Genomic DNA, 14264 nt, shown 5'->3' on the forward strand with positions numbered 1-14264 from the left:
TGACTTGTGGATGTTAACACCAGTCTTACTTTCTTCACTCTGTCCATTCAACAGTACAATAAGCTTTAATACTTCAGAAACTGTGTATTACTTCAAAAAACAAGGAAACTCGTCTTCTTAATATTAGTAGTTTTAAAACTGTGTCTTAGCCACAGTTGAGGATGCGCCAGCCAGCTAAAAGTCAGAGTTTATGGCCTGCTGTGTTCCAATAAAGCCACAGGAGTGGTAAAGATAATTAATATTCGTGGGCAATCTGTACTGTACAACAGGATAAATCAACTACTTTGCATAAAGAAGCCCATAAGGTCGAGTGCCACTCTTCGTCAAGCTACACATGTAAAAAGACGTATTTTTCCTCAGAAGAAATGGGCAGCAGCGCAGAAATTAATAACTCTGTTAATTTACAACCCTGAAAGAGAGACCGTGCCTCAGCAAGCAGAGCGTGTTGCTATATTGTAAACGGAAACTTCACTGCATCACCAAGGGTTGAAATATATTCAAATATATTCAATGCGCGGGAGATATCACATTCTGTCAGCCATAGAACTGTAAAGAAGCCTGAGAAAGAAGAGGTAAAATGTCATTATGAAATTGATATAGTTGAGCTTAGCTCATTATCAGTCCTGCAGGCTTTGTATAATGGGTTCCTTAGTTATTCAGGTATCAAGACGAATTGTGCGGTGATTACAGCTCACTGTATCCCGCGAGCAATCACAAAATGGCGGGCGCCCGTCCTGTCAGAGAAGAAATGAGAGTCAGCTGACTAGGATCGTCTGATACTGGCAATGCTCACTCCGTCGGCATTCATGAAATGTTCCGACAGCTGCCTCTTCAATTTGGCCAGATTCTGTCACGAGGGAAGCAGAGAAAAGCTCGAAGCCTCTCCGCCGTTGCTGAGCGGGTCACGGAAACACCGCCATCTTCTCTGGGCGCAAGCCACGCCCCCCTTGCATCTGCTTTTTGATACTCAGATTTTCTCTCTGATTCTCCAAGTATCTCAAAAAGATTTCTACCTGCTAAAGCATTTTCTGTTCTCTTTGGTAGTTTTCTTTTTCAATGGTTTAGTTCAGTGTTTATTGGGAATCTGCATTTGCAGGAATTTCTGTAAATACTGCATCTGGAGCAGAGAGGCAAATAAAGGAGAAATACAACTTACTCTGCATCTTCGCAACTTTAGTCAAATAAAATTCCGACTTTCCTTTGGGGCACTCTAAAAAACATGGATGTCCAACCATTGCTTGAAGCTCAATGGAAACAAAACAGATGTACTGATTATGGAAAAGGCCCCAACCATCTGATCATCAGCCTGGTGTCCTGAGACGCTAGGCCAACTACCAACCCCGAAAGCAGAAGTAAAAAACCTCGGAGGGTGGTTCGACTCCAAACTGACATTCAACAGCCAAATCCGGAAAGTGGCGGGGAATGTTTTGGGACCCTTAAAGTCCAGAGAAAACTCTTTGACGTATTACCGTGTAGTGCAAGGAAAACTATAGTACATGCCTTGGTTACCTCCCTTATGGACTATGGCAATGTTCTATATCTGGGTGCGTCTAAAAAATGTCTGACTAAACTACAGTCGGTACAAAACGCAGCAGCCCGCCAAGTGCTGAACCTCCCAAAAAGAACATCCATAGCGAAGGCTCTAGCAGGATTGCACTGGCTGCCTGTGGAGAAGAGAATCATGTTTAAGGCAATGTGCTACTGTCACCGAATCCCGTCAAAAAAAGGTCCACGATATCTGTAACCATTGCTAACATCCTACACACTGAGCCGGAACCTAAGATCCAAAGGCAGGGCATTTGTGACTGTGCCGAGAATACAGAAAGCAAGAATGGGTGCACGCTCCTTCAGATATCTTGCAGCCAAAACGTGGAACACACTGCCGGCTGACATAAGAGGAGAATCTTGTGAAACCTCCTTTCGCAGAAATCTAATCTGAGAGTTTCTTCGCTGCCTCATTGAGAGACTGTTTCTAGCACGGGGACACACCGAAGGTGTAACTAGGCGCTTTACAAAAGGATAAATAAATAAAACATTGTATCTATGGAAAAAAGAAATAAGAAAAACAGAAATGTACTTTATAGTGAAGAGCGTAGAGAGAACGCAGGAGATGATTCAGCTATCGCCACAGTCCATCTGTTTGCCTCCATGGGACAAGTGTTACAAGCTCAACACATACATTTTCTGTTCCAACAGATGAAACTATTATTAATCAAGATATCCTGTGACATGCTCTTTGCAAAATACCATGTATAGAATAAGAGTTTAAGTAATCAAAGTTCGACAGACAGATTTTGTGCAATGCACAACGTTTGCACGTCATCAATTTGCACAGCTAGTGACCTTTACGCAGCTTCACCTGTCAGCAAAATGTCCGGCAGAAATATTATCACACGGTAATTTTTCTTCCCACATATCAAATGTTTCGCCTTTTCTTTCACTATTTTTTGTTGGAAACCTATTATAGGCATTATACTTAGGGCCCGATTATGACTTTTGGTGCAGCAGTACCGGGCAGTACGCCACCACCATGCTCCACCTGCCAAAGCCATAGTAAGACCGCCTGCCAAAGTCGAAGTCTCCTCCTGTCTGGTGGGCTGTTTTTTGTCATTCACAGGGCAGTGCCTCAAAAAATGGGTACCCCAGTGTGAACGCCAAAAACAGTTACTGGTATGCCGTGCAGGAATTGGGGTCCATGCATACAGGGGGGCACATGTTGTTTCCTTCTGCATGCATCCACATGGCGTGAGGCACCGGGAGGCCTTGTATGGCACCTTTTGTTTCCCCCGTGCCACGGTTTTCATGGTGGTGGAACTGCTATGAAAACCGAGGCTGAGGAAACTCGAAATATGCATATTGAGGCCTGAAGATCGCCACGCCACCACCATGGAACGGCGGATCCCTGGTGGCGGCGGTGGTCCCAAAGCGTGAAGGGAGCTGATAATCCTGCTAATTGAAATCTGGAACTCAGGGAATGGGAGCCGGGGAGGATGCCGAATGCCTGTGCCGGTGTACTGAATTAAAGGGTGGTGCTGATGGGAACTGCGCATGCACCATCATGTTCCCATTCAGCTGCTCAATTCAAACGCGGGCACCAGGATTCCATGGGCAGGACCTTGTTTCCTGACCTGCTTTCCGACTCTCGTAATCCTCCGACCCATCTGCTGGCCGCTATCTCTCAGGCATATAGATCTCCTTATCCTGATGATGATCCCTCCATTTCAAGCTGGGATGGAAACATCATCGAAACCCACACCTTCACTCCAATTTTCTGATGATTTATGTGTGTGGAGCAAGAGATGTTTCTCGCACTGTGACTGTTGTAAATATGTACCGTTGAATGTCACTTTTTGAAGTAAATGCATGAGGTCTGGAAATCTGGTGATTTCCATACCTCGCTACTTTTACCCACTGGGTTGTAATTGAATTTTTTATTTTTTATCTATTGTATGTTTAAATAAATAAAATTCTTTCCATTTGTATATATACCAACACAGCCCTAATTGTAGTTCTGTGATTATAACCTTATTTTCCTTTGGTAGGGACCACTGTCTCTTGTAAAGATACTGTTTACCCTCGGTCACTCTTGACTCACAGGGTTCCCTTGTTCTCTGTTACTCTCTTACTTGATTCAGCATCTATTATTAATTTGATGACTTTGGTCAGTGCCTTATGTGGGCCCACCCACTAGAGTATTGCTTTTTTACGAATTTTCATTAGTGTATTTTGCCATATGTGACATCAGAGACTTTTTTTGTTGTAATCTTACTATGGTGATTTGTTTTCTGTTGCTTTGTGGAAACAGAACCATGGAAAAATACACGCAGGTCTGCTTTAGGAACTTTGCACCCAATTCACAAACAGCCACTTTACTTGTGGCAGAGGGCCAGCGCTTGTGGCGGAGGGCCCGCACTCGTGGTGGATGGCCCACTGTCGAGGGGGCCTGCCCTCGTGGGGTGACTTCTGCAATGAGAAACTACAATGTGGAGATCCCGCCACGAGTGTGGGGCACCCGCAACAACTGCAGGCCCTCACCGCTAGAACGGAGGCCCTTTCTGAATTGGGCCCACAGAGCTGGTGTCTGCATAACTCTGTCCTCTCTCCCTCTCCCTTGTCTTTGCACCTCCCATTTTGCACCCTTCCCCCACTTCCCTATGTAACTGTTCTCGCTTTTGGCTCTCATTTCATGCACCCCTGCCCTCTCCTTCCCACCCCTCCTGGTTTGCTATTTAGGGTCAGGGCTCAGTAGCTCTCTGTGCCTGGCTACTGGGCTGATCAATTTAGCTGATGTTAGTAGGACATCGTGGATATTTTATTTTAATTTAATGTTCCAAAATGTCCATTGGGTTTTTTGAAATGCTAAGTTATTAATAAAATCTAATTTAAAAAAATTCAAGATTGCCATTGTGGACTTATGTGGAAACACCATTACCAATTTATTATGAGTTTTTGGTATACTTTGATAAAAACATTCCAAGATGCCCACCTGTGCATGCCCATGATAAAAACATTCCAAGAAGCTCACCGGTGCATGCACATGTTTACATGTGTGTGCAGATGCACAGGAGTTCATCTTTGAATGTTTTGGACCAAAACCATTCAAGATGATCACCCTTGCATGAGACTGTACTCATCTTTAATGTTTGTTCCATGTGATACAGCAAAGAAAACAAGCATTAGCAAAGCTAATAGCTATATCACCGCATATTAACAGAAAGACCTATTGTCTTTACCCATGGTTGTTTAACTATGCAAAATTCATCACATTGATAGAGTTTGTGTTATATAAAAAAATATGAAAATCATTATAAAGTTGATGTGAGCATTAGCTTTTAACTTTGTTGATTCTAATACAAAGGGAACTTTTCAATCTATATGTATATGTCAATTCTAGAAATATGAATATATTATTTGCACAATAAATACAACAAATGTTATTTGTTTGCTTGAAATAGAGAACCTTGGAAGAAGAGTCTACTTTGAAAACCTTGACGTTCGTCGGCTGTGGGGTCTCTTTTTGCGCATTAATTGTGACCTTCATTCTTTTCTTGGCTGTTGGGTAAGTGTCACTGCTGGTGACCACATATATTTCACTGTAGAAGATTATATTATGTTCTCAGTCATCTGCACATGCATGGATATATAATGTATTATTTATTGTCAGCAGACTTTGAAAGCGTATGATCTATTTTGCACTGTGTGGGTCAGATGGTTACATTTTGTATAAAGACCCAACTGGGCAGCAGCAACACAGACCTGCTCAGGAGTTTTTTTGGGTGTGGGAGGACGAAATAAAGGAGGAAAATGCATTGCAGAAGAAAGAGTGGAGAGAAAGGAAAGAAGAGTGCAATGAAAGAAAGATGGTGAGAAAGAATAAGGATGGGCAAAAATAAAGAGGAAAATAGGTAAGAAGGAAGAAAGTAAGGGTGAAATTAAGGAAGGACAAGGAATGGCAGGCAACATGGAAGGAAGAAAGAGAGAAAGAAGATGGGAGAGAAGATGAGATAGTGAGGAAGGAATGGAGAAAAGAATGAAACAAAAAAGGAAGCAAAAAATTGAAAGCCGTGTATTTCTTTGTGAAAATTGATATCAGCTAACAAAATGTATAGACTCAATGATATATGATGTAAAGTTTGAAAGTCTTGCTCAGTTTCAAATATATATTTGATACTTGTGTTGATGGGGGCATTAGTTATAGTGTATCTTGGCGATCCTCTCTATGGTGCCCTACTTAATAACATTTTATAATACATGGAAGCCTGCAATTCCTAAGTAAAAGCCTGTCTCAAATTTCCTTTTTGGACACATCCAGTCACCTGTAGTAAAGAAATTATATAGCTGGACAATTGCAATAACTTTTTATAGTTGAACTCTGAAAACCTACTACCAAGGCCAGCAGCCAGGGTAAAAGGCAGTTCAAGAAGCATAATTAGCACTGCAGTAAAACGGGAACTGGCTTTTACGTCTTAGGGTATATTTCTCTAAAAGGAAATTTATGGCAACATCTTTATTTTTGTAATTTAGAGTTTGGTGCATTGGTACTCCATCATAAATGTGTTAGATAGTCCATCCATCTTACTACACGTGACTTAGGATACAATCTACCTGTAATAAGACAGACATTATATACACCACGTTTGTGACGAAGTAACGTGTCCACCCAACTCCAAATCAGGTCCAGAATCTCTGCATGTTTCCACACAATTTGAGCCACAGTGTTATTTTAACCTGACTTACATTAAACTGGCTGTAATATATTTTTCTAAAAAATACTAACAACTTTTTGGTGTGCTTCATTTCTCAGTACGGATTATGCTTTTATTCTTCTTGTCTGCAATAAACAAGAAAAAATGAGACACTATAGATTTAAGCAATTTATCAGACGGGTGATGGGTGACCACGGGGACTGGAGTGAACCTAGCACCACATATGACAAAACACTGGTACTGAAACACCCACCCATAGAAAATAATGTAGGCAGAGACTTAAAATAAAACCCCACTGGAAATGTTTTTAAATTACATTAAAGTATCTAAAACAGTTCAAAATATAGGTACATTTAGTGTAGTGTATACAATTATTTTGGTAAATATTTTTTCCACATATTTTATTAACTTTTGCGATAAATATTGGGGTCCATTAGGATGGCGGGCGGACTTCAGTCCGCACACCACCCTAGTGGTGCTGGAACCAGCCGCCAGTGGTGCGGCGGTCCTGCACCACCAATTAAGATGCGACCACCACCGTGGCGGTCGCATCCCGCATATTCAACATTGTGGCGGGCAGTGCTATGAGCAGCACCCGCCACAATGTAGAAAATGCATGTTGTGCATTGGCATGCACAACTTGACAGGCACCGCGAGGTGCCTGCCACCTTGTGTATGCCAATGTAGGGGGGTACCATGGGTACCCCCCAAGTGCAGCCCCCACCCCCGGCGACCCACAATGGGCCCCCAAAGCGATTCCTGCATGCCTTTCCATGGCGGAGTCTCCGCCATGGAAAGGCATAACACCGCCCACATCATAATATGGATGGCGGTGCCTGCTTATAGGCCTTTTCCGCCCGGTAGGCAATCTTGACGATTGCCTACCGGCAGAAAAGCGGCAGACGGTCTTTCCGTCCGCCGCGGTACCCTCCGCCATGCTAATGTGGCGGGGGGTAAAAGGCCGTCCGGTGAGGTGTTTTGGCTGATTAAAATAAATTAAAATGCTTTATTTTTCAATATTTTTAACATTATAGTTATTGTATTTATATTTTTTAACTATTTAAAATAATTTCATTTACAATTATGTAATATAGAGTTTAATTTTAGGTCTCTACCTTTATTGTTTTCTATGGTGAGCGTTGCAGTATCAATGGTTGGCCATGTGTGGTGCTGGAATTACTACTGCTCCTTTCTAGCTGTAGCAACTTTACACCCCTGATTTGACTACGCCCCCTGTTTCATGAGGTGGAGGCATGTATGACTACATTTTGAGAAACTTTACACTTGTAAATGGTGAACAGCCCAAAGTAGTAATGTTACTCAAAAGTGTGAGAGTGAACTTACATGTGTGGATATTTACTTTGAGAATAGGACCCTGTGAATTAAAGACCATCTTCATTCTCATTCCACAGACACATCTAGATACAACCACACAAAACATACACATAGGTACACACATACACAGAGAACAATGACACATGCAACACTCTTACACAGGTAAATACAGTCAACAACAGGTACATAAACAGTTGTGCACATATATGCACACGCATACTCAAACATCCAACCTAGAGTCATGCATTCCTACTTGCTGCATAATCAGTCGCATTTCATAGGATTATACCCATTAATGTTGCTGAAAGTGGTAGCCTGAGGTTCACTGGTAATCCTATGTATTACTATGGAATATGTCTCTTTACAACGCGTGGTAACACCACGCGGTAGGTAACAATGCGGTCGTTACAACGACCGCGTTGTTACCACGCATACATCGCAAGTCGTTTCTACGACTTGCGCTAAATGGCGCGCTGGACTTAGGAATAGTATAAATTATTATTCCTACTCCAGTTAGCGCAACAGCAGGGAATGTGTTAGATTTCAAATCCAACACATTTCCTGGTGTTGCACGCCACCTAGCTCAAGTCATAGAAACGACTTGCGATGTAAAGCCACGCATGCTAACAACGCGGTCATTGTAATGACCGCGTTGTTACCTACCTGCGTGGTAACACCCGCGTTGAAACCGCTGTTTCCCATTACTATGTCTGTCTCTCAAATCAATAATTTAAGGGTTGGTCAGAGTGACTTTGAGTTAAATTTCAGGATCTCAGGCACCTGGAGCCCTCTCCTGAACTACCATGAGAGACATTCCTTCTTGGTTTCTATTGTTTACACCATACTCAGGAATGACCTCCAAGGATGCTTCTCTCGACCCTCCATTTCAGCTATCAACTACCTCTGCTCACACAAAAGCTTTTAGTCAGACTGGCCTCAAGGTTTGTTGATGTTATCATAGACACCTGCAGCTGTTGGCTTGCCATACAATGCTCTCCTGTATTAGAGCACACAACACTCACAGAGACATGGACATAAGACCTCAATGCAATGCAAATGTATACATCTAAGTCAAATCTGAAAGCAGGTCTAAATGAATAATCAGCCTTGAACAGAAATCAGACACTGATGAATTGCAGACCGGTTCTGTTCCTGCCAAGCGGACCCATGGCCCTGGTGACCAGACTGTACACCTAGAAGAGGCAACCAATGCACCAAGGAGTTATGGAAGTGTACACTGCATTTATGCCGTTGTGGCCTCCAGCTTGAGCAGGACTTCTGCTTTGGTGGTGATGAAGGATCTTCTGCTCTGACGTCAGGCAGTACTAACACTAGTCTCTCATCCCACAACCGAATGCCTGATGGCACGTTGATGCTTCATTAGTGAATGTCTTGGAGTAGTTAGCAATTGGAACTGATTGAGAGACAGGGAGACCCCTCACAATTACCTCACTCGAAGCTTCGCTCTGAAAAGTCTCGGTGCAGATCACAACAGCAGCAGCGTACGAAACAGGTGGGTCCCGACATTACACAAGCAACTCGTCGCTTCTCTCCCATTCTCAGTCAGCTTCCTCCGGATGTTACGGGAATATTCAAGGCTTCACCTCCTGGACAGTATCTCCTGCTGCAAGGCCAGGCATGCTTCTGGCTGCTTAAATCAGTAATCAGAGACTGACAAAAAGAAGGCCCTGCCTTGAAACTTTCTCACCTTGAACACAAGATACTGCAATCCCTCCCCCTCACCTCTACCATGTACTAAATGGCAGTGTTCAGGAATAATTAATCAGCAGCTAACATGGATTTCACTGATTTTCTAAGGATAGCCCTTCCTCCAACCTCCCTCACTTCATTGTCTGGATTTCCAACCTCTAACCATGGGAAATCAGTCAATACACTTTGACTGTTTGGGAAAGCAATGCCCACCCCCATCTTGTGCCAGGCTAAACCAGAGGCCATACAAAATTGGCCCAAATGGCCTTGTACGCAGACTTTCACCACATACGAATGCACTGTACATATATGCACTCACCATGCACACAGAATGTCAACATAAGGGATCCAAGTTCACATACAAGTGGAATATTAGAGGGCTGTGAGTAGGACACACTCTACGTTGGCTCAGGAAAAATGTCAGGTCATACTAATGATTCACAAAAGCTCTGTACGTGTTCCATACCACTTTCCTTGACTTATCCAGAGCATGGACCGTAGCCCATGAAGGAGCTACAACCGCCACCTTGATGATAATTGAAATGTGTCTATCTTGAACATTTTCTCTTTTCCAGAGTTCCTAAGTCTGAACGGACCACAGTGCACAAGAACCTGATTTTCGCCTTAGCTGCAGCCGAAGCCTTGCTGATGTTCAGTGAACTGGCAAAAACGAATGAGGTAGGACTATATTTATTATTGGGTTGGCACCAAATGCGTTCAATAAAAATTTCTGTAGTTGTACTACAGGGGGAAAACAGAAAGCAGCCCAAACCATCTAAGTAGTGCACTAAAATTTAAGAAATCAGAAAGGTTAAACCAGACCCTGCACCCTAAATCAACCTAAAAATAGACAAAAGACTACGAAAGCGTATTGAGTAGAGAAAGTGGACACAAGTCCATGCCTAATCAAACAAAAACTGATGTCAGGTTTTCCCCAGAACAGAAACTCTGCACAATAATGAGTTTTGATAACAGCAAATAATGTCTAGTAAATGCATAAAATGATGCATTTATTTTTTAGAGTAGCCTGTGGGGCTGTGGAAAAGTAACTGTTACCTAGAGAGGAAATAATTTAAACTTAATTAAAGGGCTATGTGTTTTAGTCGTGGTTACCATTCAGACTTTCTTTATGCACTTTGGGGGTCTATTATGATGGCGGGCGGACATTGTCCGCCGCCATCGTTCTGGGAAATGGGACCGCCTGCTAAGGATGTGGCGGTCCCGCATGGCCAATTAGGATGCGCCCGCCACACTGGCAGGCGCATCCAGAATTTTTTGTATTGCGACGGGAGGTGCTGTCAGCAGCACCCGCCGCAATACAAAAAAGGCATGAGCGCATTTGCATGCACAACGTGGCAGGCACCACGCGGTGCCTGCCACGTCGTCCATGCAAATGCTGGGGGGTACCATAGGTGCCCCCCATGTGCCCCCCTCCAACCTCCCAACATCCTGGGGGCCCACAACGGGCCCCCAACTGAGGAAACTGCGTGGTGGCGAAAGGCTGCTTCCCGCTGCCATCCCAATATGGATGGCGGTGTCTAGCAGACTCCGCTACCATATCAGGCCCCTTTTCCGCCCGGTCACCTGTGTGACCAGCGGAAAACCGGCGGACGGTCTTTCCGTCCGCCGGGGTCCCCCAGCCATACTAATATGGCGGGGGGGAAATGGCATGCAGGCGGAGGAGAATGTCGGGCGGAACGCCACCGCCATGCGGGTGGTGGCGATCCGCCTGACATTCTAATAGGCCCCTTAGTTCCTAATTAAGAGTGGCGCTGTTAATTGCAGTGGTGGCCAGTGCAGGTAAGACCGGTGGGGTGGGGGTGGGGAGGAGGGGGGGTTGGAGTCAACAGATGACGGAATAGGGAAAATAAAAGCATTAAAAAAAAAATGTACCTTGCGCTTGCCTCATTGCTGACTCGGTGATGCGGCGAGCGCAAGGTTAGTGGTTTTATCTATTTATTTATTTATTTATTTTCTCTATTCAGCTTCCCCCCATCCCGCCCACCTTAACTGCACCAGCCACGACTGGTTAATTGTGAAATGCGCGATAACTCCTGATACAGCGCATCTTGCAATTAGGCGTTCAGCACTTTTGCGGGTTAAGCACCAAAATCTGCATGTTAGTTGGCATTATCGGCTACAAACTATTGGGAATTATTTATTGGAACCGACACATTTTGACTCAGAAGATTCACATTTGTTTGGGTCCAATTTATATTGGTCCAAACATCTGGCTGCTTGTAAGGCCTCTGTATTTTAGTTGTCTAAAAAGAAGTAGTGCTGAACTTGAGCCAGTGGTTGCTGGCAGGGGTCACCAGCTCTAATTTTTGGGGGCAAGCACGTATTTGTTCTCATTAGCCATTTCCCAAAAACACACAAACGGGAAAGAAGGAGGAAGAGAAGACAGAGAAACAGCCACAAAAGTAGAAAGTAGGAACCTGCAAGAGTGAGATAAAGGGGAAGGTGGTGTCTGGCAGGCCAGAGGTGGACCGAAGACTGCGCAGCCTTGGTATTCGGTAAACAGACCACAGGAGCTACAATGGGCATCTCTTGGGCTTATGCTTGCTAAAAGAAACGTTGCTCAGAAGTGGGGGGCGTCTCGGCCTCCAGAGGTGGGCGATTAGGAGAAAGACCTAGACTGGTCGATGTTCAGAGAAAAAACTGTGTATGTTGCCCGTGGCTGCCCTAAGAAGTGGACACGTGTGTGGGGCATGTGGAATTCATATTGTGGGGATATATGTCAGCCACCTTTCTCGCCCTATGGAGGAGGACCCCCCTCGCCCTAGACGTTCCATATGACTTATATTTTTGCACTTCTTGATGTACCCTGTCGCCAATTTGTGATTCTCTTATTTCTCCTCTGTAATGTGATTGATATGCTGGTGCTTATTAATAAAAAGTTTTATAAAAAAACAAAAAACAGACCACAGGCTTGCGAGTAGAGTTCTGGTCATCGGCACTCATTATTTTACAACTCTAGAATAAAACAAGAGACATCATTGGAGATGGCCCTCTCGCAACCACCACCTCCCCACCACCACAGGCATGCAGAGGTTGCATGCAGTCCAACACCTTCAGAGTGGCCTGCTTCCTTTTGTTTTTCTGTGTTATTATTTTTAATGAATGGACTGCATCTCCCAGGGTTGAGTTGCACGTATTAACAGTGTACATGTGATTGAAGCAGAGTAGCCTGCCAAGGCTGGCCTTTTTCCACTGGCCTGCATGACCTGGGCCTTGCACCTTCCCATGGATCCTTATACATTCGAGCAAACCATCTTCAGACAGTTGTTCTGCCTCTTCCTGTCCTGATACCTCCTAGTCCCTCCTCACAGTGAGTCCACCCTGTGTCCAGCTGAAGGATGGGGAGTTAACGGGCATCTTCCTTTGGCATCTATTCTTCTTTAGGTTTATTAAGCCTAATAGATCTCTTGTTTAGCCTAGGGCCAAGTACTAGCCCTTGAGTGTATCCCATCCCACTTCTTCCCTAACCCCTTCTCTCCTTTGGTCGTCTACCCAACTAATAATATTCTTTCCACAGCATTATCTTACATTTGCATGTTGGTACTTCTGTAGTGATTGAAACTGTTGCAGCTTCGCAGGAAGCAGGAACACTCACATGAGATTTACTCACACTTAGGTTGCTTGATACTGCTATAATGTCACCTGTCTACTTATTTATGATGTGACTTCTGCCCTATCATCAGGTCGTCTGCGTTACTGTGACGGCATTCCTGCACCTCTTCTTTATGGCATCTTTTGCCTGGATGCTCGTTGAAGGACTTCTCTTGTGGAGTAAAGTTGTTGCAGTGAACATGAGTGAGGACAGAAGAATGAAGTTCTACTATGTAACTGGGTGGGGTAAGTTTGGCTGCATGTTCCTTAAGAGTGCATTGAGAAGCCATCAAGGCCATTTTGCTGTGCACGTCTGATGCTGCTGTGCAGCGAGTGTGGGGACACATCCTGAGGCAGATGAGGCATAATATGGATAGAGTAAAGAAAGTGAGGCAAAAACACATAATCCTAGCTTTTTATGTCAGAGGTCTTGCTGTGTGAGGTGTGTCCTGAGACCTTCGATTACCCATCCTACAAAATAGTGACTTGTTACTCTATGAGCTCTCAACAGGTTGGACCACATGAGGCCCCTGTTGAAAATGGATCAGCTGATATTTTACTTGAGATAGATTGGGCAGTCTTGCTAGTCTATCCAATAATATTGTATGAGCAGTGAGGACACAGGCAAGAAACTAAAGTGTAGGTATAGTTGGAAATGGACCTTAAACGGTGCTCCGCTGACTTTTGGCTAGGTTCACGCTATTGAAATGCCATCCATACAAGCATAAATTGATACATACCTGTATATGTGTGTATAGATATATATATTCACTTAAAAAAACAAAGGTTACAGAGACATAATAGTATAATAGTTAGGCTCAGATTTCAATCATACAAAACCAGTGAACTTCAGCAGTTATAGTTACCTGAGCTAGCTATAACTTACGCCTCTGCAATGCACTACTTATGACATCACATATTACATCACTCATGACATGCTCAGTGCCATCACTGATGACATCTCAAATGAGCATTTTTTGTATTGCCAATAACTTTGGCGCTGCTTCACGAATCTTCACAAAATTTTAAAAACATACTGTTTAGTTAGGTAAGCTGCTGTTTTGAAAGTTTTAGAGTGAACCATCAATCAGGGACCGAGAAATAAAGGGGGGGGGGGCCCGAACTGCTAGACGGAATTACACCAAATTTGGCAGAAAGCTAGCTCTTGGTCCAGAAAGCACGCCTTTTGTGATTTGCTGTAAATACATTCAGTAGTTTTAGAGTTATTAAAGGGAAAAAATAGATATCTAGGGACACAAATTCTCCCACAGGAATCTGGGGCCCTGGCACCCAAAGTAAAGATCTCAGTGGTTGACCACACCTGCACAGAAAAGTTGCGGCCGCCATTTACTTTTCTCGGGAAGCATCACCGAGGCTCAAATTTGGGCAGTAATGTTTATG

General features: G+C 43.9%; 1 protein-coding gene across 1 annotated transcript in view; it reads left to right on the forward strand.

Annotated features, from left to right (window-relative positions):
* Positions 1-14264, forward strand: part of ADGRD2 (adhesion G protein-coupled receptor D2) — a 493199-nt gene that overhangs the window by 224429 nt on the left and 254506 nt on the right. Inside the window, exons 15-17 of the mRNA XM_085613752.1 lie at positions 4956-5059; positions 9827-9929; positions 12956-13109. Of these exons, the coding sequence (XP_085469878.1) occupies positions 4956-5059; positions 9827-9929; positions 12956-13109 (361 nt within the window). The remainder of the gene's footprint in view (positions 1-4955; positions 5060-9826; positions 9930-12955; positions 13110-14264) is intronic.

The sequence above is a fragment of the Triturus cristatus genome, chromosome 1_2 (genome assembly GCF_964204655.1).
Source record: "Triturus cristatus chromosome 1_2, aTriCri1.1, whole genome shotgun sequence".
NCBI lineage: Eukaryota > Metazoa > Chordata > Amphibia > Caudata > Salamandridae > Triturus > Triturus cristatus.